The sequence below is a fragment of the Zymoseptoria tritici genome, chromosome 7 (genome assembly GCF_000219625.1).
Source record: "Zymoseptoria tritici IPO323 chromosome 7, whole genome shotgun sequence".
In the NCBI taxonomy this organism is placed as follows: domain Eukaryota; kingdom Fungi; phylum Ascomycota; class Dothideomycetes; order Mycosphaerellales; family Mycosphaerellaceae; genus Zymoseptoria; species Zymoseptoria tritici.
Window position 1 is genome coordinate 1,352,433 of NC_018212.1, and position 22,990 is coordinate 1,375,422.

Here is a 22,990-nt window from a genome sequence, read left to right on the forward strand (position 1 = left end):
TCAAGCATCTATCCAAAAGTCGTTATGCAGATATTCGAGTTCTGGGTGTATTGAAATCTGGTGCTCGCAACTGACGCCGGCAAGAAAGCGAACAGCTTCACTCCCACGGTCCCCGAGAATGCCTCGAATACAGATTTTGTATATTCTTGTGCGACCGTATTCGCGAGATCCACCAAATGTCACGGGCTCAAAAAAGAGGACAAGTCCAAATCCGGATGCAAGTCATGCAACATGTATGAGATGCCACTTACGCACCATCCGCCCGGCAATGCAACAGAAACTTGACAGGAATGCAGAATCGGTCTCCTCGGAAGAGACTCGCAAGTTCAATGTTGCCGAAAGCGAACGATAGACCCAGGTGTCGAAGTCGATCCATGAAGGGGACGAAATATCGGCTGCTGCCCTGCCGAGCCCTTTTGGCATGGATAGATGTATCAAGTCTTGCACTGCTCGGTCTGACCGTGAGCGAGGATATAGCCATAGTCTCGAGGACCATGGAGCAGATCGCCCATGACCAAAGACTCTTGGCCGCAGTAGATTGTGTCTCCACTGCCGCCTCCTGGTTCGGTTGAAGCAGCCGAGTCCGTGTCATCGTCTTTCGTCTCGAAAACCGGATCAAGAGAGAATGGATCCACGCCTTCTAGCTCGCAATCAGGGATGGGCCTCAACTGCACTTTCCTCTCGAAGATCTTTTCGTCGAATTTGAGCATGATGCGAAGAGGTCTTTGACTGGCTCTCTGATGTGCGCCGCTGAGACGATATGGCAGCTGCTCGGGGTGGTCGTAGTAGTATGCAATTGCTCCGTCCACCTGTTCTTCAGGAACCAACTCGAAGATCGATGGCTGCGAGGTGTCAAGAGGCTTATCAGCGCGGGTAGCCCCTCGTTGGCGTTTTCGAGGTCGTGGTTTGTTCGTGGACGTGCGGCCTTGGACTTTGGTGTTGTTGGCCATCATGGTGTTCATGGACGGCTACTCGAGGATTGGTTCGGTGGTTGTTGCAGATGTTCGCTTGGTCGAATCCGACTTCGTATTGGGTTAGACGATGGGATGAGTCGTCTGAGCAAAGCCGCATGTTGATCGCTCGGGCGTAGAGGCCGTGTGACGACAAGAGTCCTTCAGCATCGTGACTGGCAACACATTGCCTCCAAGCCGCGTGTGGGCGCAGCAGGGCAGTGCCATGGACGCAAGCATACAGTCACGCTGACAGATTGTAGGTGAATCAATCATACCGGTCTTGCTCCTTTCACGATGCGTGCTGGTCACAGGACATCTCACGAGGTCTGCAAATGTATCAGTTGCCGCGAAGAGAGCAAACCTGCCCAGTGTTCCCCTGTATATGTTCGTCTTCGTGCGTCTTGTGTTGCTCTGGAAGCGGATGATTCGAGCGACTCCAGAGCCCAACAGCAGTCGGATCTTCTGCAATGTTGAGTGCACTCGTGCGTAGGAGCCTGACGGGCTCTCTCCAGGGCCGAGAGGCTCGATAACGCACAGAGCGAGGCAGCAAGACTCTCATCGTCTTGTGCCATGTTTGTTGGAAGATTGTAATCGATGTCTTCACGATAAAGCAATACTCAAGCCTTCAATGTTCTTCGCTTCAGACGCTGATGCATCTTTTCTTCTGCGGCATAGGCCTGCTTCGGAGAGTTTTATGCTCATATTCCGAGACATGCCTGGTCGAGACAGCGGACAATAGCAGAGAGCGGTATGGGTGCGTTTGACGAGGAGGAAAGGAGACGAACATCTCGTCAACAACTCCCTTAGGGGGAGACCCCTTGCTAGCGGCAAACCCAATCGTCATGGGTACCTAGCTCTTGGCGATTTCAGATCGCGTCTTCCCCGCACCACCGCGTTTCTCTTCTTCAATCTCAAGACCACACTCCCAGCATGCTTACTACCGTATAGCTCATTCAATGGTTGCGTGTCCGATCTGCAACAAGCCCGTCAAGGAAGCCGACATCAACCGCCATATCGACTCGGAATGCAAAAACTTTATCGATGAGCCTTCGCCGCCAGCAACACAGGGCACGCAGTCGCAAGCCAATGGAGCGAAGGCGAAGAGCGCGCTCAGCAAGCCCGCTTCGGGCTTCTTCACGCCGGCGCCGAAGAGAAATGTAAGCTTCAGACTCGACGAGGCTTCGTCGCCTGCACCCGCGTTGCCGAGCACCCAGAAGCCTGCGGTAAAGCCTTCGCTGGTCCTAGCCAGAGACACGGTACCAGTGAAGCGAGAAAGAGCAGAGGACGAGGAACATGCTGGACCAGGACATGAGAGATCGGAACAAACTGGGCCTGTGATGAAGAAGGCGAAGAATGCGCATGCACCTTTGGCAGAGCGAATGCGACCACAGACGCTGGATGAAGTCGCTGGTCAGGATCTTGTTGGAGCAAATGGAGTGCTACGGAACCTGATTGTGACGGATAGGGTACCTTCGATGATACTTTGGGGAGGTCCTGGAACTGGAAAAACGACGATTGCTCGCTTGATAGCGCAGACGGCTGGCACAAGGTTCGTGGAGATAAATAGCACTTCGAGTGGAGTGGCGGAGTGCAAGAAACTGTTCTCCGAGGCGAAGAACGAGCTCGGCTTGACTGGCAGGAAGACCATCATATTCTGTGACGAGGTATGAGGCGTCATCCATTGTAGATGAATGAGCACTGCACTCGCTGATATCCAGCAGATCCACCGCTTTTCCAAATCACAGCAGGACGTATTCCTCGGCCCGGTCGAAGCTGGCCAGGTCACCCTCATTGGAGCCACAACCGAGAACCCATCTTTCAAGGTCGCCAATGCCTTACTGAGCAGATGCAGAACGTTCACGTTGGCGAAGCTGACGGATGATGGCATCTTTGACATTCTCAAGCGAGCACTAATTCGTGAAGTGCCTGGTCTGCCAACCCCGTCCTCGAGTCCATCGTCCGAAGATCAGCCAGAGCCGGCAGGAGATGAAGATTTACCCACAAGCTCCACAAGCTACAATCTCCTTACAGACGACAACTACTCTCTCGTCCGCTACCTCGCCGCCTTCGCAGATGGAGATGCTCGCACAGGTCTCAATCTCCTCGAACTGGCCCTCGACTTATGCAAACGACCCGGAGTCACTATGAACGACATCAAGCAAAGTCTGACACAAACTCTTGTCTACGACAGGGCCGGTGATCAACACTATGATACCATTTCGGCTTTCCACAAATCCATCCGCGGAAGCAATGCGGATGCAGCTCTGTACTACCTCGCTAGAATGCTCCAGTCCGGTGAAGATCCTCTCTTCATCGCACGGCGCATGGTAGTCATGGCGAGCGAGGTGAGTACTAAAGTGTATAAGGCCTGCAGGTTCCCGAGACTGTTCCACGGAGACGCCAGCAGGTCTTACCCTGCGTCAAATCCTCATTGTCTGACCATAGCTAACTTATACACTTCAAAAGGAGATCGGCACAGCTGACAACACCATACTCTCACTCGCGACCGCAACGTACACCGCTGCTGAGCGAATTGGCATGCCGGAGTGTCGGATCAATCTGGCTCACTGCGCAGTGGCTCTCAGCAGTGCTCCAAAGTCTGTCAGAGCTTATCGCGGGCTGAACGCCGCGTATGCAGCATTGAAGGAGCCTGGCATAGCTGGTCTTCCAGTTCCGGTACATCTTCGGAACGCTCCCACGAAGTTGATGAAGGAGCTTGGATATGGCAAGGAATACGTGAGTCCAGATGACATCTGCGGCACGAGGATTTCATTTGCTGACATTTGTTTACCTCGCAGAAATACAATCCTGATTATGCCGACGGAAGAGTCGTCCAGGACTATCTGCCGGAGAAGCTGGAAGGACGCTCGTTCCTTGCGTCGAAGGACCTTGGCGACAAGATTGATCCTGAGGTCACCGAGCTTGACGAGCAGTCGAGGTTTGCAGAAGAGTTCGAACGTGGCGAAGAGTTGCTGCTCAATCCGGACGGCGATTGAACTCCGATGAGGCTCGTCTCAGACCTCGGATGCAACCTTTGAGTCTCAATGTACCTGCAATGATTGTGCCACACCTCACATTCAGCCCACAGCTGGAGGCGAAGCTGAGCTACTCGGAGATCTGGACGAGGAGGTGGCCTGCGCAGCTTCGATTGCTCTGGCGCTGGGAGGGTGCATGCCCTTGACAAAGACGTTGTCTTTGACCGCGCCGACCCACTTCAAATAGGTCCAATTCCCGCGCGTCGTGAAATATATCGCGGCGGTCCGCATCGGGAGAAAGATTCCAATCTGGCCGGTCGATGAACTCATGGGCTCGCAGAAGTATGCGAAACATCGGCACATGTTCATGACGTACTCAAGCAGTTCTTCCTCGACCACCATTTCTCCCGATTCAGGGTACCAGTCGTGGTCGATTCTGTGCCGAGCCATGTGCAGCTTCTGAATCGTGGTCCGGAGGAAATGCATGAGGTCCCAATAGACACACACCAAATAGGCGATCATGAAGTTGGGGAACGCGAAGAACTCGGTGATGGTCCTGTCGGACACCAGACCAGCGAACGTCGAGAAACAATCGACATCAGCCAAAGACCACAGCATAATCCCTCCAATCTCGGCACCTCTCTGGAATTCCAGAAACCAGTTTCTCATCTCCGCCTCCAATCTTCTCGAGTGCTCCAACAATGCGTCAATCTCCTCGAGCGGCTTATCCGCTTGGGCTTCCAATGCATCGAACCTCTCCAATATGGCCGGTATCTGTAATCCCGAATCATACAAGAGTGTTGAATTGTCCACCACTGGCACACGATACGCCACCGCTCTCCACTCCGGCGTTCCCAAAAAGCACGCTTTCCTCGCAATCAAGGCGTGACTCAAGGCTCCGTGCCGCATATTCAGGAACAGCAACAGCGCCAATCGACTCTGGATAGACTCCGGTCCCCTGGCCTTCAACAACTGCTGTGATCCTTGTATGTGATGCGACCATCCACTTCCCATCTGCGCAATCTCATCGAAGAACTCGCACGACGCCAGCAAGTTCACCGTTGCCAGCACGTAATCGTCGTTCAGCGCATTCTCGCCTTTGCCAATTGTGCGAACCAGTCCCGTCAACGCGAAGCTATACGATTTCACTGCCGAGCGTAGAAGTCCGGGATCCTTGAACGTGAACCCGACTTGCACCATACTCAGTGCGTCCAACGCGGTCGTGACTTCGGGCCGGAGATTCGGAGTGGAGAGAATGTGTGAGAGAAAACTGAAATGCGCGTCCTGTGCGCCGATCCGCTTGGGTAAATACGTATCGATAAACTTGCTGTAGATTTGCGACTTCTCCAGCGCGGGACTGGGAATGTAATTGGGCGTAGGATAGACGGAAGCGAAGTCGAGGGGATTCCCTCCATTATTGGCAGGATGGAGGAACAGCGCGCTCATGTCAATCTCCTGTTCCACCGTGTTGAGCACGTCCGGAGAGGAAGACCATGAAATGATCGACGAACCCTTCCCGCTGTCGGCGGATAGTCGTCGACCTTGACTTGCTCCCCTTCCTCCGCCGTATTGCATTACGATCCCGTGCGTCTCATCGTGGAACTTGACCTCGCCGGGTGCGGGTGTACGATAGCCTGGACAAGGCACGCCGTGGGTTTTGCAGCGGTTGCATTTTGGGCGGGTCTCGTCGCAGCGGATTTTGCGTTTGCGACAGGTTGCGCAGCCGGTGGATTTGATGGGCATGGTTGATTGAGGACTTAGGTTCTGTTCCTCCTGGGTCTCTCGGTGGAGGTGGCGTGAACAAAGTGTACCTCGTGCTGTGGTCCGGTGTACGCCTTGTGTTCTAGCTTCAGGTTTGCTTGCTGTATTTCACTTCATCCTTGATATTCCCTCCTCGAGATCATGGTCGCTGGCCGCCTGGGGAAAACCATGCAAATGTACATTATTAGTAGTGCTGCAGTCAGACGACGATGTGTGAAGGAGTTCCAACTTCCGTTTCGAGGAGATGTGCAAGGATGTCAAAGACGCGAAGGATGCGACGAATTGGAGTGATGACGTGTACGGCTACGACAGCGCATTTTGCAATCTTCACATTGCTATCGTGATGTTCGATGATCGTGGCTATGGGAAACTAGCTGTGCTTCTTCTGTGCAGTGTCCTGTGGTGGTGTGGTATACATCCCATCTGTCTGGTCGCTCTCTTCGAGCTCGCGCCACGAGCAAAGCGACTTCCTCGACAACACGCCTTGCCTGCATGAGATTCTCTCTAACCCAGTACTGTATGCTCGCTCATGAAATCAGTCCTTGAAAATCATCTGACAACCTTCCAGCTCTTCAACCCTCTATTGGCCACCGGCGATCGTTTCCTGCTGAATTGTGTCACCTGGATACCGACTGCCTTGCGTATCGTCGAACAGCGTCTGATCACCTCGACCACCCATCTCAATGAACTCCTTCGGGTTCCTCGCCGCGTCAGGAGCAGGCTCAACAGTGTCCTCGACGTGATGCTTCACCTGGGACTGGCCATTCGTCTTCGACTTGGTCTGCTGCTGGCTCGCAGGACGCTGAGTGTGGAATCTAGGACCGCTGTTCTTGTCCCAGACTTTGACCGGAGGACCGTCCGGCTGACCGATTACACGCTCGACCTTCACCTCATTGATGCTGGACAGCAATGTGCGCTCTCGCTGAATCTTGCGGCGTGTGAAGTCTAGCCCGGCGAGAGCGCCTGTCAAGCCATCGGTACTATCCGTAAGGCTGACGTTTCGCTGCGTTACCCAAGGGTGTTCCAGACATTCGTCAATGGTGATGCGCTTTTCGACATCAACTGTGAGCATGCGGTCGATGAGGTCCAAAGCTGGATCGCCTACTGAGTCCCAGTATGGCGATGGGTAGTCGAAGCGACCCATCTTGATCTGCTGACTGAGAGTGTAGGGGTTTTCTGCAGAGTAGAGCTCGTCGGAGAATGGCGGAAAGCCACACAGGCAGATGTAGAGGACCACACCAAGACTCCAGACATCTACTGCTCGTGTGTACCGTCTCCGGTTGGTTTGTTCGAGGATCTCGGGAGCGACGTATGAGGGCGTGCCGCAAAGTGTGGTTGTGAATGACTCCTCGCCAATGATCTTGGCCAGGCCGAAATCTGCCACCTTGACGTTGAGCTCCTTGTCAAGGAGCAGGATGTTCTCCGGCTTGATGTCGCGATGGACGATGTTGCGCTCGTGCTAAGCTGGGTCAGTAACATGCGTTCGTAAGATACAACGCAGCAAACTCACCAGATACTTCAATCCTTGAAACAGCTGGACGAAGATCTTCCGTGTCTCCGTCTCCGACAGCTTCTGCTTCATGACAATCCAATTGAAGAGCTCGCCTTCAGGCGCTAGCTCCAGTACCAAGTAGACGCCGTCAGACTCGTCAAACGTATCCTTGAGGCAAAGCATATTGGGATGGCTGACTCCCATGAGCACTGCGATCTCCTGCTGTAGACCGTCGACCTTGCTTCGCTCACCCGGACCGCTTCGCTTTTCAAACTTCTTGACAGCATACCGGATTCCAGTGCTCTTCTCCAGCGCCAAATACACAGTCGCGAAGTGCCCTTTGCCGAGTTGTCCGTGTATGCTGTACTGTTGACGAAAGCCATTTGTGTCTCGCTTTCGCGGATATCTGAAGATGAAGCGAGCTTCGTCCACAATCGAGATCTCGTCACCATCCTCGAGCTCCCGTCTCTTGTTACGACCTAGAATGGCATCGTTGACGTATGTGCCATTGCCACTCAGATCTTCGAGCATAGCGATCGAGTCACCATTCTTGTTCTCCGCAAAGATGAGACAATGCCGATTGCTGACCGTCGGCGAGTGAATCTGGCGGTCACACTCTGGATGTCGACCAACCAGATAGCCACCTGCAGGCGTTCCATGTAGGTCCTTTGCAATCTCGTATTTCTCCTCTTGCTTCTTGTAGTCCTTCTTTCCAACACGCAGGTTCCCGTTCTGCTGGCCGTTGGAGCCATTGTTGAGTGTGACCGGACAAGCCGCTCTCTTTCGCAGGACGAGAGCGTTGCTGGCCCCCTCTGTTGGCACAAGATATCCCCAGACACCCTCTTCCTCCTCGTTCTCTACTTCGTACGACACGGGCGGAGGTGGCAGGAATTGTGAATACGGCTGGGTGTCGGCAGGAGGCGAGGAGAGGCCAGGATTGCGTAGTGAAGACGGAGGTGGACTCGAAATCGGTGTTGGATGTCGCGCCTCTTCCGCCTCTGGCTTCTCAGTCTCTGGAGACGCGGTCTTGTCCTTGCCATCGTGAGTACCATTCGTGCTGTCTTTGCCAGTGACCGGTGAAGGTAGTTGGCTGTTCTTCAGCGCCTCAACTTTGTCATCGCCGACATTCGAAAAGCGGTTTGATCTCCTAGGCTTCTTGTTCTCGGTGTCATCGGCGGTCGAGCCCTGTGGAGGGCATCAGTGTCGTGTCAACGTGAGCTTGGTCATGGCATGATGTCCTCACCCTCGCGCGCTTCAAAGAGCTCTTCTCCGCTGCTGGCGCCATGTTGTCTGCCTTCGGTCGACGAGGAGTGCTTTGCGACGTTGAGGTCCGTAGGAGGCCGGCTCCAGTGCGAGCGTGAGGAGTTGGGAAAATGAGTGACGATCGCTCAAATGCTCATCGCAAGGAAGGTGTGGTTGTTTTCAGAGGAAGCGCCGTACGTCAACAGCAATATTGACACCTCTTGACACAACGCAAGAAAGCCGAGTCCGATGGGTTGAGGATGAGAGGTTGATGCCTTGAATGTTTCGATGGGGTCGGTCAAGAGTCAGGCACAAACTATGAGACGTACTGTCAGCATCCCTACCCGTACACCTCAGCCCGAGCTCCGCCATCCCCACGGATGTTCGCGGCACCGAGTCACCGATCCAGACCACGAAAATTGATCCGGAATTCTGCCGTGACGTTGTGAGGGTGAGATACAACTCTGTAGTGACACTGGAGTGCAGATCTGAAGGTTGTGGTCACTTCAAATCGATGCCTTTCTCCCACCACTCCCATTCAGGCCAGTTCTGCGGGCATGCAGCGAACACTCTGGAAGAAGTTGTCCAGACCGCGATAAGCAAAAGAGTCTCAACGTTCTGCTTGACGGAACATATCCCGAGAGAGGAAATCGACTTCTACCCTGAAGAGGAGAAAGTTCACACGCAAGCAAGCCTCACGCAACTGTTCGATGACTACTACCACGAAGCTCGACGTCTGCAAAAGACGTACGCAGATCAGATCCAAATCTTGATCGGCTTTGAAGGCGAATGGATCCGGCCGGGCTCGCTGGGTATCATCCAGGACATCTTGGAGAAGTATCCTGTGGACCTCTTCGTAGGTAGCGTGCACCATGTACACACCGTGCCCATCGACTTCGACACGCCGATGTATCACCAAGCCCGCGAGATCGCCGGAGGTACCGACGAGGATATCTTCGGCGACTACTTCGACTCGCAGTTCGAAATGCTCACCGCACTGAGGCCGCCGCTGGTGGGACACTTTGATCTCATTCGATTGAAGGGCGATGAGCCAGACCGAAGCTTTCGGACTTGGCCGAGGATCTGGGAGAAGATCGAGCGGAATTTGAACTTCATCGCAGGCTATGGTGGAGTGCTGGAGTTGAATACAAGCAGTCTGAGAAAGGGCATGAGCGAAGCGTATCCTCAAAGTGAGATCTGTAAAGTGAGTTCGCTGAGATATCCTTCTCTTCGTGACCTAGTTGACAAGAGTGACAGGAGTTCAGGAAAATGGGCGGACGCTTCACCTTGTCGGACGACAGCCACGGGGTTGAGCAAGTGGCACTCAGCTATAACCGAGCTTGGAGCAACAATGTACTACGAGCGGGTATCACCGAGCTGTATCATCTCGAGCCCACCACAGACGAGTCAAAACTTCACGACAAGCGGTTCCCGAACGTTTACTGGAAAAGTACTCCTGTCGCCGAGCTGGAAGCACATGCATTCTTCAAGCCTTGATCCGACAGCTTTGCGCTACTCGAATGCCGTAATACGATAACCGATCCGACCATTCTGGGATCTTCTGCTGCGAATTGCGACGATCTTCGACAGCGGACCGCACTCCATCTAGTGGTTGAACGAGTGTCAACTTGTTGTCTGTGGTAACAGTACATGGACTGTACGCATATTCTCCATGGAGCGCCTGGTATGGAGCAGACCTTTGAAGATCCTGTGGGTATATGAAATTTTCCTCGCCGCATTCGACCCAACACATAGGCAGCGCAGAACATGCGAGCCAAAGCTGGTGTTTCGCTTGCTTCCAGATCTTGACTTTGCGGCCTCATCACTGTCATTGATCTCTCATCCTCCCCTGCAAGGTTCTTTGGCCCTTGGTAACTGCGCCTTGCTGCAGGGTCCAGGAACACGTATCGGCGTCCTGCAGGTGCAAAGCTCTCTGTATGGTATGGCGCAAGAGATGCACAGATTACGCTCACTGCAATTGCTTCACACGCTATAGCCTTCGCACTTGAAAGGCAGCAACAATGATAGTACAGTAGAGCTTATAGCAAAGTAGAACATGACCCCTGAAACACCACAAGAAACACCCATCTGAACCATCGTCACGCTGTCTCGATTTCCAGGACCCTGAAAATCCCGCCATGATGTCTTCAAAGTGGGGCCTTCTCGCCAGTGGCCCCAGTGGGTGGGTTCCTGCTTACCTCATGCAGCCAACCACCAAACCCACGTCGCCTACCTTAAAGAACCAAACCTCACCTTCTGCTCCTGCACCTCCCCTCTTCTTCAATGCTCTCTCGACTCTCCTCACCCACCACCAAACGTCTCTTCACAAACTAACTCAGAACTTTCTCCATCACAACCGCCAGAATGGGTGTCACCAAGGAACTCATCTCCGCCGGCGACGGCCAGACTCGTGCCCAGAAGGGCGACACCATCACCATGGAGTACACCGGTACCCTCGAGTCCGGCAAGCAGTACGTCCGACGAATCTCACAAGCGCCTTTCCGGAATCATGTACAGTATACTGAGGGACAATGCTCACTAGATTCGACTCCTCCGTCGGTCGCGGCGACTTCAAGACCAAGATCGGCGTCGGCCAGGTCATCAAGGGCTGGGACGAGGGCGTCCTCTCCACCGAAGGCGGCATGACGCTCGGCGAGAAGGCTAGGTTAACCATCACTGGGTACGTTTGTCTCGTTCTGCCACGCCTCCATCACTTCACGCCACTTTGTGGTATCATACTGACTTGACCTCTGCGCAGTGACTACGCGTACGGACAGCAGGGCTACCCGGGTCTCATCCCGCCGAATGCTACTCTCATCTTGTGAGTACTACTCTGAGAATGCTCTCCGAATCAAATTCAGGACTGACGCAGTTCCCTCCTAGCGATGTCCAGCTCAAGGCCATCAACGGCAAGACGGCCTAGATCGGCTCTTCTTCAGCCACGGTCGAGGTCACGATGTCATGACAATCGTCGAGCATATGAGATGCAGGCCACCAGTTTGAACTGCGAGCAGTCGTCATAGCGTAGCATTATGCACTCTCGCTCTTTCGGCATTGTCCAGATTCACCTGTCCTTGTCACTGCTTCATGTGTTGTGTCGACTGCTACGACACCACAACTGTTGGCCATTGCACACGGAATCGTGTATCATCATTGTCTTTGTGAGATCGCACCTGAGCAAGACCGGGACGAGCAATCTGAAATGCGGAACAAACGACTTCAAGCAGACTAACGTACATTCCTGCCTCCGAACATTGTTGTACAGCAATCTGTGGTCGTTCAGTGCATTCGCCCCTCGTCGTCCGCTCATCCATCCACCATCAAACGAGTGACCACCATCGTACCAAAAACGAACGATTCCATCCTCCATCCTCCGTCTTCTTCTCCATCTTCTTCTCCTTCGCTGTATTGACCCAACCTAAATCAACCAAAAAGTCCCATGCCGATAAATGTCCTTTCCATGCATAATCCATATCACCTAATCATCATACCATGCCAGCGTAGTATCATAATATCGTAGATATTCTCTCATAAGTCAATCCCATGCCTCCGTCCACAAATCATCGTGTTCGTCCAAACTCCGAAGCGTAGCCGGGAGAAATTACCATTAGTCCGATCGCGGCAGACGAAAAGCTGAAGCGAGCGTTGGTGCGACAAGTAGTGTCGTAGCTCCATGCCGAGTATCGTTGCTGGAAATCATGTCCTGGAAAACATGCAGTGCGGCTCTCGATGCGACGTCAGTTCTCGCTGTTCTCAGCCGACAGTGTGACCTCGTCATCCTCCTTGAAGACGACTTCAGCATCTTCCTTGAAGAAGACCGGAGCATTGGACTCGGTCGCGTTGACAGTGAAGTTCAAGTCCGAACCAGCCAACAAGCTCATGTCGGTGTTGCTGAAGCCGAACATGTTGTTGTCCCATGCAGCGACGTTTTGCTGATGCGGCTGCGTGAACATAGTATTCTCATTCTGCGGCATGTGTTGGGGTTGGGCTTGGACATAGTTGGCGTATTGCTGCTGGAACTGCAACGGCCCGTGGTGACTCTGATGGCTGAGGTTGTTTGGTGCAGCCAGACCCTGGTTCATGAGCTGCCCGAAACTGGCAAAGTTGATGTTGCTGTTGCTCAGATTAGGCATATGGGCTGATGGTCGGAAGCCGCCATTGAGCTGTCCCCAAACGTCGGACTGTCGGAACTGATTGCGAGGGCGATAGCCATCAGATTGCAATGCATTGGCATTGTGATCCAGGGGTGCAAGTGGTTGTCGGTGACGTGCACTTTGACGACCAGTATTAGGGAAGCCGGTGGTCAGGTAGTGCATCTGTGCAGGGTTGTTGAAGGTAATATCTGGACCGCTGTTGTCTCTGTGGATGCTGAGGCCTGCACGCTTCCGTGGCTGCGGCTTGCCGTACGTGATGTCATCGTCGTTGTCATCTTCAATCTTCACCACGTCGTAGTAGGGACTCCGCTTGCGTGAGACTGGCGGGTGGTGGGAGTCTCCACGGTTGCGGAGGATACGGCCAGAGTTGGTGTCCTTCTCGACAAGTGCTGGCCTCGGTGCCTTGCGTCGTGCACGCTTCTTCTCGGGAACCTCGGGCTCAGGAGATGACTCGCCTTCAATAAGGCTGTCGCTCGACTCTGGATTGCCAGTGATGGTACGCTGTTTCTCGAGGTTGAAATCGCGGAAGACAAATTCCACCGGTTCAGTTTCCTCACTTGTAGCCTGCAGTTGAATGAGCACTGAACCATGCTTCTTCTGGTTTCTCTTTCTCTGCATCTCCGCGGTGGCAGAATCGAAGATGGACATGCCTGGCCACACGATACCCTTCAATTTGCTGTTGTCATTGGCGGCGATCTCTTGCTCAAAGTCGTCGTCCATCACGGACGGGAGAGAGTCTCGCTGACGATGACCAGCACGGCGGAGTGGAGCACGGCGAGGCAGGGGATCGAAGGTGTCGTCATCGCTGTAGTCACTGTCGAGACTCTCTTGCTTGATGGGCGAATTGAAGAGCGAGGCATCGGGCGCCCAGTTGTGCAACGGTGGTGCCAGGCCACTCCCACGGCTGTAGAAGGAATCGAGGGCGTAGCCATTGGAAGGCGTGACGGAGCGAGAAACATGAGGTTGTCTGTGCCTGTTGTGGTTGTTCAGTGCTGGGTCGACATGCTGAATGCTGTCCCGCATTCGGGGCTGTCGGCGATGGGTGTTGCTCGGCACCGGCGTGCTCCGTGCTGATGTGGCTGGAAGAAGAAGGATGTCAACATCAATACATCAACAACACAACAGATGTTGCAAGGCAAACTCACAAGCGGAGGTTCTCCGTGAAGCACTGCCGCTGCCTGAGCCGTGTTTCTTCTCCTTCTGGCTCATCCTCTCTTGCATCATGTCTTGCAGATTCCAGTCCTCGTACCATTCATCATAGTCGTCGATGATCTTTCTGGCCTCATCATCCTGATTGACCTTGACCTTCATCCTGAAGTAATTGCTCAAGTGGCCTTTGCTGGAGATATGGGTGAGAAGATGGCTGACATCGGAAAAGTCTGGCTTCTTCGGGCAGACATTGCAATGCAAAGGTATGTTGGTGGTGACATTTTGCAGGCTGTTCATGACAGGCTAGACGTGAAGCTGTCCGAGTGAGTGCAGTGCGGCGTGGACGTCGGTGCGTGGATTGTTGGCAGATGCTGGCAGGTTCTCACGGCGTGTGATCTCGATGGTGGTGGCCGTATCTGCACGATGTGAACGGCTGAAGGAGTGTGATGGAGAGTGCCTGGAGCAAAGCGGAGAGCAATCCAACGAAAGCACGAACAAACCAAGGAGTGTATTAGTGGCGGAAAGAGGAGGTGATGGTGAGAGGGAGGATGAAGATGGAGAGTGTTCGAAGGAGTCCGGGAGAGGAGGGGAGGACGCCTGTTGAGGCTGGCGGTTGCTGTTTCTTGCTGAAGGAGAGCACTGCGATGGAAGCAGCAGAGGAATTGCCAGTGAGGAGAAAGAGAGAGAGAGAGAAGAGTTAAGAGTTCTCACGCCAGGTGCGAGTCCATGTGTTGTGAGATCCCGAATGTCCCGCCAAGCCCGACTTGAAGGCTGCCGTTCGGCTTCACTTTGGCATCGCGACCGTGGAGGACGCGATGAAAGTGTTTCGATAGAAGAATGATACATTACGTTACTTACGATTTGCTGCCACTCCCGTCGTCGATTCGATATGCATGCAGTTCACCTGTCGAAGTTTGTTGACTTACAGATCCAATATATATGGGCTGGTTGTGATGAGCATATGTATCCCGCAGCGCAGCTCAGCGAAACGTGCGGGACAATTGTCAAGCAGCTCAAGTGAGATATCTCTTCCTCTCCTCTCGCATTGTAGCCCGGCCTCATTGATATGCTCAGCACGAGTTATTAGATTGCGAGAGGTTCCATCCACCGCCCTTTGGCAATCCAAACTCTTCTCGAAGCGCACGAAGCGCAACGCTAGGACTGGACATGTAGCTCACAGTGAGTGAGCGCTGGCCACACCAAATCTGATGCGATCGCTCATTCTGTTGGATACGCTCCTCTCTATCGACACTCACCTGCCAAGCACTTTGTCGGTAATATGTTTCGGCATGCAGCTGCACATGAAGTCAGTCAAGGTTTGCGTCAGTCAAAGACAATCTTGATCAACCAGACTGCCAGACTCTTCAAGGACCGCCCAACTTACTAAGCTGGATCCACCTCAAGCAACCCGGGATAACCCAACAAGCTCAAACCAGCGGTGCCAAAGCATGTATGAAAGACATCGACCATGTCTCCCGGCCGGTCTGCAATCCCACCATGATCAGGGTCCTGACATTGCAGGATGAAAGTGGTGAGCTTCTCCTTGTCGATCCAGTGTAGTCGTCCGATCAATGCAAGGCCGGTGAGAACCCACCAGCTGTAGCAAACGTCGACCAGTTTCTCGGGACGGCCATTGAGGCCACCACTGGGCAACTGACGTTCACTCAGCCATGCGGCGAGTCTGTCCTTGCCATCGTCGCCTAAGTATGAATCGAGCTCTCCTGCTATCGCCAGTGCGCTCACGCAGGTGAAGACCTGTCCAGAATGAGACTCCGCTCCCGGTGCCACTCCAAATCCACCATCCGAGTTCTGGCATGATTTGATGTAGTTGGTCGCGGCAGTCACATCTATCAGTGGCGGTATGTCGGGTCGCTGAGCCGGCAGCATGTTCAGCAGCGATAGCGCATTGAGTGCTGCATACAAGAAGCGTGTGTCCGTTTCTCCCCAACAGTCTCCCGCGAATGTTCCATTTGGTTGCTGTAGCCCTGCGAGGTATCTGGCAACCTTCATCTTACCGTCCGTGACTCTGTTCTCCAGCTCATCAAACGCATCGAGCATCGCCAAGACCTGCACAGAGGACACAGTATAGAGGAGGTGTGGGTCGTGACGAGGCGCTGCGCCGAAGCCGCCATTGTCGTGAAGACAGTCGAAGACAAAATCGAGGAGGCCTTCTCGTGGCAGCGCATCGGGTTGCCCGAGTAGATGGAGGGATACAAGACCCCAGTAGATGCCGCTGATTCGCAGGTGTTCGGTGAGGTGGTATTCGAGTTCGTCTTTGCGCTACTACGTCGTCAGTGTCAGCTTTGGCAGCGTACATGACATGGAACACGAATCTTACAGTGTCCAAGCTCTGAATATATGCCACATGCTTCTCTGTCACCAATTGAAGCTCACTCGGAAGCTGGCCTGGGCCATCTTTACTGCCGCCGCCACCTCCACGACCAGGCCCTGCAGCGAGCGACATGGCTGATCGACGTTTTGGGCAAATGCGCCGACTTCGCTGCCGAAGAGTCGGAGTGTTCCAGCCGCTGTGCCTGACTCTGCTGGATTTGGACGGCGATCAGAGGTCGAGCGTAGGCAGGGACCGCAAAGGACAGTCGCGAGTCAAGGCGATTCGTCCCGACGTGCAAATATTCCGATGCGCACGAGAACACCGAGCACTTCGGGCTCCGGTGACGCCTCTCTGCCTTTTTCGCTGTGGTGGTTGATGGAGGTGCGGTCAGTCAGCGTGTGTAGTACGTGTCTCGGAACGGCGACGTAGAAGTATTCCAAGTACGTCCGGATGAAACCCAGTCAGCTCGAGCTGGACGATGCACATCCGCCGACTTGGCGCGCAGGATGATGTCGGGCGTCTTCAGCGAACGTTCGCTTGTTGGCTGGCGCAAGGGGGAGGGGGAGGTCGAGAGCTGCTGCAAGCGGAGATCCGGGATTGGTGCAGGCCAGATGCAATGATCCACAGAGACACAGTATACTACGGTGCAGTACTCGTTACAGCGCACTCTTTCACACACACAAGCATTCATTTTCATCGAGTTACTATTGTCGGCGTGTGCACATTCACGTGAGTTGGTAACGAAGCGTCCAAGCGCGGCCGCATGGACGATCATCAATAGATCTCCTCCCCTCCTCGTGGTGCCACGACTCAGGAGGAGCGATCAAACCTCGACGACATTCGACATTTGTCCCAAAACGAACAATCCACGACGACACTGGGGTTCTTTTTTGGCCAAACACTATCCGTGGACGACTTCAATCTCTCCCGCTACGCCAGGAACGCTCTCGTACCAAAGACCGCCGCAGGACCCACTCAGGCCACCACTCCCCGCGACCCTGAACCATCCCTCACGTTTCCATCTACGACACCTCATACCCGCAACCACTCCTATACACCAAGTCCCCTGCCTGGGCTGCTCGACGGTGCCGTCGCCTCACTCATTGCGCTTGTCGAGCGTCGGAGACCTCACCCATCACCGCCGTCACGCCCTGTGTCCGCGCTGACGACTGGCATTCGGCTTCCACGATCAGCTTTACCGCCTGGTACACTTCCGCTCCCGCCGGCACTTTATACAGCCGTACCGCTTGCTGGTGCGCCCATTGCTGCAGCGCTCTCTTTGTTTCGCATTGTTCGTTGCGCAATCTCCCGGTCCGGAATACTTTGTCCTCTGCCTCCAGGGCGCCGCCGTCGCAGCGCATCCGCCCGGCTTGCATTTCGCCTGTACCTGCCAGTCACCGGTGCCGTCGTTGTCTTCGATCCCGAAGTCTTGGGTCGCTGACCCATTGCAGCATTCAATCGGCCGTTGCAATTTCCACGCCTACAATAGATTAAACTTCTCCGCCATGCCTCGTCAATCCAAACCCGGCGAACTCACCCTCCAGGCCAAAAACGTCCCGGAGACCAGCGCGACACTTCAAGGGGTCGACCTGGGTTCACTTGGCGGCGGCTTCGAACACGACATAGCAGCGGGCCTAACTCCGCTTCCCACCAAACAACCCACCCAACTGCAGTCTCCGCCCACGTCGCCACGGCCGATCCACAGCAGTAATCGCGACACCAGCAGAAGTTTCCTCAGCAGCTTCAAGAGTCGACCGGCGCAGGGAGATCAGGAAAAAGACAGTCGGCAAAGCAAGCAGAAAGAGGAAGAATACAGGCCGAACACGAGCAGTGTGTCGAAGATATACCATCTGAGGAACAATCCAGGGAGTACACCGTCATTGAGTCTGGTGGGGAGTGACGAAAATATGCGCAGGGAATCAGCGGACGGTGAGTACAATCTCGGGCAGTACGGCGTCATTCAGTGATGTGTGATTCTCATTCGCGCGTGTGAGAGTTGACACGCATGCGCGCGTGACTTCAGCAGCCTGGCGATCACATGCGGTACCATTCACCATTGTGCATTGCGTTGTCGACGGCGACACCTCCGCTTGGCAACAATGCCAGCCACGCCATTTATTTTGTATTTGCACATCACCCGGTGAACTTCTACTAATATCATTTCTCGGTCAGGCGGCAGAGGAGCTACTCCTGATCAACGACCCTCCACGCAGCACCAGCCGACCGACGAAAATACTGCCACGAAACGAAAGGACAAGTCTTTCCGCATAGGCATGACCCGCTCCAAGTCCATCTCACGACGAGACTCTCATTCCAAGTCGCAAAGTACTGGCAAAGACTCATTTGAAGGACAAGCGAACACAGCCTCAACGCAATCCGATTGGCCAGGGTCGGATTCCAGAATGACCGGCAAAGGCAAGGAGAAGGACAATCGTGGCAAGTCTGCAGAGCGCGCTACACCCGTACCGACCGACAGCGAGGAGAACCTCTCAACATCCTACCCGAGAAACGGCAAGGAGCCGAAAGGTGGCTTCAAAGCAGGCAGCAAAAATGTCATGTCCAAGGCGAAGTCTGGAGGTGGCAGCTTTTTCAACCGCCTGGGAAAGATTGGTAGGAGCACAAGCAGTCACGAGAAAGATGTGCCGGACAACGAATATAGGATCAAGGTCATCAACCTGCCACTGGTGGAACAGACGCGCATCACTCGAATTAGCAAGCAGCTGTCAGGTTGTCGCGACAAGACAGAGTATTGGATGCCGAGCCTACCGTGGAGATGTATCGAGTGAGTGATGCTGGTGATTTACACGTTGGAAAAGCGCCGCTGACCTTGCAATAGTTTCCTTAACACCAATGCTGAAGAAGAAGGGCTCTACCGCATCCCTGGCAGTGGACCCAAGGTCAAGCACTGGCAGCGTCGATTCGACAGTGAGCTGGACATTGATCTTCTATCGGAAGAAGTGATCGACACAAATGAGATCGCCAGCATGCTCAAGGCGTGGCTGCGCGAGCTTCCCTCCGAAATGATGCCTGCCAGCTTACAAAAGTCTTTGGCAGTCCAGCTTGAAAAGGAAAACCCAAACTACAAGAACGTCGGTCAACCGGCTTCACAACTCCTCCGCGATGCCCTTTCCGATCTCCCACCTTACAACTACTACCTCCTCTTCGCCATCACCTGCCACCTTTCTCTGCTTCTCACCAACAAGGAAGTCAACAAGATGGACCTCAACAACCTCGCCGTCTGCGTTGGTCCTTGTCTGAACCTCGAGCGCTGGCTATTCAATTATCTCGTAGGTGACTGGCGGCACTGCTGGCAAGGCTGCTATACCGAAAAAGACTACCTCAAAATCGAAGAGATGGTAGAAGCCGGCCTCGAACCTCCACACAACTCCCACCACGAATCTTACAAGACTCCTGAAGGCGAGTTCCGCGACGACAAATCCCTCACCCAGTCGATGTGGGCCGCCACCCTCGGCGATGACAAGTCCGCCACCAACCGCTCCGAGTGGGCAACCACCATCGGTGACTCCTCCGAGAACGTTTCGAACTCCGATTCCCGCGCATACAGCAATGGTGGTGGCAGTGTGCACACCACTTCTCACGACGATAGCCGCTCAATGACCAGCGGCGCCACTGTCAGCGGTCGGGCGAAGCAGCCTCAGACATATATGCCAGTCGGTGCTAAGCCGCACGCGAACGGCAGTCTCTCTTCGGCTGCGGAGCAGCGCCACGCAAAGGATGATGCAGTGATTGGCACAACTTCCAACGAGACCACCCCGAAGATTGGCCATGCCCGGAGTCGAAGTGACTTGCCCCCAGCACCTGTCAAATCGAATGGTGGTGGTCATGATGGCGAAGGTGCTGGGCTTTATGGGCGAGGATGAAGATGGTTAGAGTTGGTTGGCTATATGCTACGGCGGGAACTCTTGCTCTATCCTCTGGGACCGAAACTTGCGGCTCCGGCTTTCTCTGCACTGAGACCTGTTTGACGTCAATCTGGCTATTCTTCCTACCGCCACCGGACACATGAAATGCGCTGCTGGAAAGTGCATGACTACCGCATATGCATGATTGGACGATCTATCGATTTTGCGACTACATGGCTTCTTTACTCTCATCCCTCGATACCCTTGGAATTTCTGCACTTTTCTGCGACTTCGCTGCCGTTTGTTTCGTTGCTTGATTCGCGTGGCTTTGACCTCACGTCGAATGAAATTCTGTCCTCTGGAAGGTGGCTTTGCAGACAGGCGGATAGATGTGGGAGAATTTGGATCAGGACCTTCGGGTATCCTTTGCGCAAATTGGAAAGAATTACAAGGTCAACCGGCTGGAGGACCTTCGACTTCAATGCTCAATTGAGCTTCCGAAGGAACTCCGGGACTGCACCATCCCGTTTCGAACGCATTCTTTGCGATGTCAGTTGAGCGCAAGATTGACATGTCGACGTGCGGAGGCTCAGGAGGTTTGCGTTGGATAATGTATGAGTAGCAGCGATACGACGGACGACCGCATCTACTTCTTCTTCGAACCCATGGTAGCGGCGTGGCACATCCCAGCGAGGGAAAAGCGTTGTGGTTGGGTGTTACATGGAGCGGGAAGCGAGTAAGAATCGACGGATGAATCGATGTAGGGGACGAGAAAATCTCAAAGTGTTTCGTACGATTTTCTTACTTCGAACCTCGAGGTTTCTCTTCACTTTGGTACAGTGGATGCGACTGCCATATGGAAGCGGTATGGCTTGTGGAGGAGAGATCAACCGGGCTGCCTTGGATCTGGATAAGCTGATCTGCTGACCTCTGCGGCAAGGTTTGACGACGTGGATCTACTTCGATGAAGGGACGATCGATCGAGACTCACAGCGAAATCGTTACCCGTGAAGACGAGGCTGGAGGTTTTGCGGCCTGACTACCAGGAAGAGGGCCAGTCCGTCTCCAGGCATACCCTTGTTCCCGTAAACGAGCCGAACGGTCGATACGAACCTTCGATGCCGTCCTCGCGGTCGGGGGTTGAGGCATATTCCTGTATTGCAACAGTGAGAGCACCCCGATGCGCTGACCTGCCGACCTTCTGAACAGGCTTTGTCCTGCATACAGGCATAGCGCCTCTCATCGAAAAGCCAACCGAAGCCCTCTTGATGCAGTGATCGAAGATTCTGCGAACTGACGTTGGCTCGGACAGGTCGGCAACCAGGTTCGAGGTCTGGCTACTAAATCAGTACCAATCCTTGCAGTCGGCCCGGTAGCGACGCTGACACGCTCTCACACCTTCACAGCCACTCCGAGAGTCCGCACGCGTGGATCGATGACGGTCACTCTGACGGCGCCGCCGTGACAGTGATCAGAGAGGTACAAATCTCGTCTGGATTCCGCCTCGTTCTGCTGGTCTCCCACTTCACTCAACCGCCACTTGCTCAACTACCATTGCCGATTCCCGCACCCACCTGCACTCATACTCGCACTCAGCCCGCATCTAGCAGCTTCCACGCAGTCCCAACGTCACCATGCTCGGCATCAAAGTCGTGCTGGCCCTCTCACCGCTCCTTACCGGTGTTCTTGCGGGCACCTGTGCTTTGCCGGACGACGCAAGCTACAACAGCGGCGATCTTAAGAAAAACTACGCCATCGCCTGGCCGGCAACAGCGGAGGGTCAACCCTATGAATCTCGGGTCTGCAGGAAAGCCAAGTGGCACCCGCTTGAGAAGTGAGCTCCAATCTTCTCCGCCGTCCGACCATCCATGCTAACACTCCATCTCTGGGAAGGGTTTACGACCACTGGATTTGCGTACGTATTCAGAACCTTCTCCCTTCTCGTCCCTTTCGTCAGCATCAGCGCCCCGCTACGTACCCAGGACCATTCTCTTCATTTGCACCCACCTCCTCCTCCTCCAGCTCCAGCAGTCCGCTAACATTGCATGTCTGGTAGGCCTACAAACCTGATCTCTACAACCACGATAAGTGCTCAGGCGATTACAACACGTTCTACGATTTTGTCGACCAACCTCAAATCCCCAATCCGGAATACTATTATCAAGAAAGTTGCCACGACGACACCACTACCGACCCCCCACAAAGCAACGGCGTATGGGTCTGTGGTTAGATCTCGGGCATGCCATGGAATACAGAGGAGGACGAGGCCCACTGGAGGGCTTCTTTGCCTGCCTGACGAAAGAACGACATGCGGAGAACATCGGACGGAGGGAAGACTGGCATTGGGAGGAGTGTATTGGTATTGAATGAATACAAGGCTTGTCATTGCTGCTTGCATCACATCGTACGCTCGTCCATCAAGGTTTTGCGTCCTCTGTTGTTAAGCCTCATTTTGAATGTTGGCGCTGTACAGACTGTCTTCTACACGCGAGCCAGTGTCTTTCAACGACAACGTTGCAGAAACACAACAAACTCGGCTGGGAGAATATACTGAATCATGTCAGTTGCAGCTCGGTGTGACTTCAGTCATTTCGCTGGCTGGCAAAGCTACTGCATCACAGGGCTCATACCTGAGCGCCGCGAGCAGTATTCTGGGCGCCGCCACAAGCCACCAGCTTCGTGTCACGCTGCACCAGCTCATCAAAGATCGATAGACGCTGTTTGTCGGTCAGGACGGCGTCGTTGGCCTTGAGAGTATGTTGCTCGAGTATAGCCTTGTGTCTGCTTGAACAACACGCATTTAGCACAAATCTGCTGTCTGCGTGAGAACACTGACCCTTCCGCCTGAGTGTCGAGCAAAGGGTTCTCCAAGCAAAGGAGCTAGCTCGTGGCTGTGAGTGGCGGACATCTTGGTGGATTGGGTTCCGGTTGAGGTCAGTCAAGTCGATGAGTTTTCGCGGAAGCGGAGAGCAATCTGGAGCAGAGCCTTCCAGATTGCTTCAGAAGCTTTCGTCATCCGGTAGCGACACTTATTGCTCATTTCTTTGCAAGACGCCGACCTCAGCCTGC

General features: G+C 54.1%; 9 protein-coding genes across 9 annotated transcripts; 5 read left to right on the top strand and 4 right to left on the bottom strand.

The window, feature by feature from the left end:
• Positions 1–434: 434 nt before the first annotated feature.
• MYCGRDRAFT_94534 (uncharacterized protein) lies at positions 435–950 on the bottom strand (the record flags this gene model as incomplete). Its single annotated transcript, XM_003851063.1, has 1 exon — positions 435–950. The coding sequence occupies one exon, from the start codon at positions 948–950 to the stop codon at positions 435–437; it is 516 nt and encodes a 171-aa protein (XP_003851111.1).
• Positions 951–1,909: 959 nt separating this feature from the next.
• Positions 1,910–3,949, top strand: MYCGRDRAFT_74087 (uncharacterized protein; the record flags this gene model as incomplete). Its single annotated transcript, XM_003850686.1, has 5 exons — positions 1,910–2,617; positions 2,675–2,903; positions 2,985–3,298; positions 3,420–3,689; positions 3,752–3,949. 5 exons carry the CDS (start codon positions 1,910–1,912, stop codon positions 3,947–3,949), a joined length of 1,719 nt encoding a protein of 572 aa, XP_003850734.1.
• An 81-nt stretch (positions 3,950–4,030) lies between these two features.
• MYCGRDRAFT_94536 (uncharacterized protein) lies at positions 4,031–5,671 on the bottom strand (the record flags this gene model as incomplete). The annotated part of the gene is made up of 1 exon (XM_003851062.1): positions 4,031–5,671. One exon carries the CDS (start codon positions 5,669–5,671, stop codon positions 4,031–4,033), a length of 1,641 nt encoding a protein of 546 aa, XP_003851110.1.
• A 598-nt stretch (positions 5,672–6,269) lies between these two features.
• Positions 6,270–8,621, bottom strand: MYCGRDRAFT_74088 (uncharacterized protein; the record flags this gene model as incomplete). The annotated part of the gene is made up of 4 exons (XM_003851061.1): positions 6,270–6,390; positions 6,466–7,148; positions 7,200–8,366; positions 8,425–8,621. The coding sequence occupies 4 exons, from the start codon at positions 8,464–8,466 to the stop codon at positions 6,270–6,272; spliced, it is 2,013 nt and encodes a 670-aa protein (XP_003851109.1).
• Positions 8,622–8,937: 316 nt separating this feature from the next.
• Positions 8,938–9,920, top strand: MYCGRDRAFT_74092 (uncharacterized protein; the record flags this gene model as incomplete). Its single annotated transcript, XM_003850687.1, has 2 exons — positions 8,938–9,627; positions 9,681–9,920. 2 exons carry the CDS (start codon positions 8,938–8,940, stop codon positions 9,918–9,920), a joined length of 930 nt encoding a protein of 309 aa, XP_003850735.1.
• Positions 9,921–10,715: 795 nt separating this feature from the next.
• Positions 10,716–11,485, top strand: MYCGRDRAFT_110217 (FKBP peptidyl-prolyl cis-trans isomerase; the record flags this gene model as incomplete). The annotated part of the gene is made up of 4 exons (XM_003850688.1): positions 10,716–10,894; positions 10,966–11,103; positions 11,182–11,244; positions 11,307–11,485. The coding sequence occupies 4 exons, from the start codon at positions 10,788–10,790 to the stop codon at positions 11,344–11,346; spliced, it is 348 nt and encodes a 115-aa protein (XP_003850736.1).
• A 3,493-nt stretch (positions 11,486–14,978) lies between these two features.
• MYCGRDRAFT_74097 (geranylgeranyl transferase type 2 subunit beta) lies at positions 14,979–16,576 on the bottom strand (the record flags this gene model as incomplete). Its single annotated transcript, XM_003851060.1, has 3 exons — positions 14,979–15,021; positions 15,111–16,006; positions 16,065–16,576. The coding sequence occupies 3 exons, from the start codon at positions 16,188–16,190 to the stop codon at positions 14,979–14,981; spliced, it is 1,065 nt and encodes a 354-aa protein (XP_003851108.1).
• Positions 16,577–19,042: 2,466 nt separating this feature from the next.
• On the top strand, positions 19,043–19,952 carry MYCGRDRAFT_74100 (uncharacterized protein; the record flags this gene model as incomplete). Its single annotated transcript, XM_003850689.1, has 1 exon — positions 19,043–19,952. One exon carries the CDS (start codon positions 19,043–19,045, stop codon positions 19,937–19,939), a length of 897 nt encoding a protein of 298 aa, XP_003850737.1.
• Positions 19,953–21,111: 1,159 nt separating this feature from the next.
• Positions 21,112–22,203, top strand: MYCGRDRAFT_110220 (uncharacterized protein; the record flags this gene model as incomplete). Its single annotated transcript, XM_003850690.1, has 3 exons — positions 21,112–21,755; positions 21,815–21,836; positions 21,978–22,203. 3 exons carry the CDS (start codon positions 21,556–21,558, stop codon positions 22,149–22,151), a joined length of 396 nt encoding a protein of 131 aa, XP_003850738.1.
• Positions 22,204–22,990: the final 787 nt, after the last annotated feature.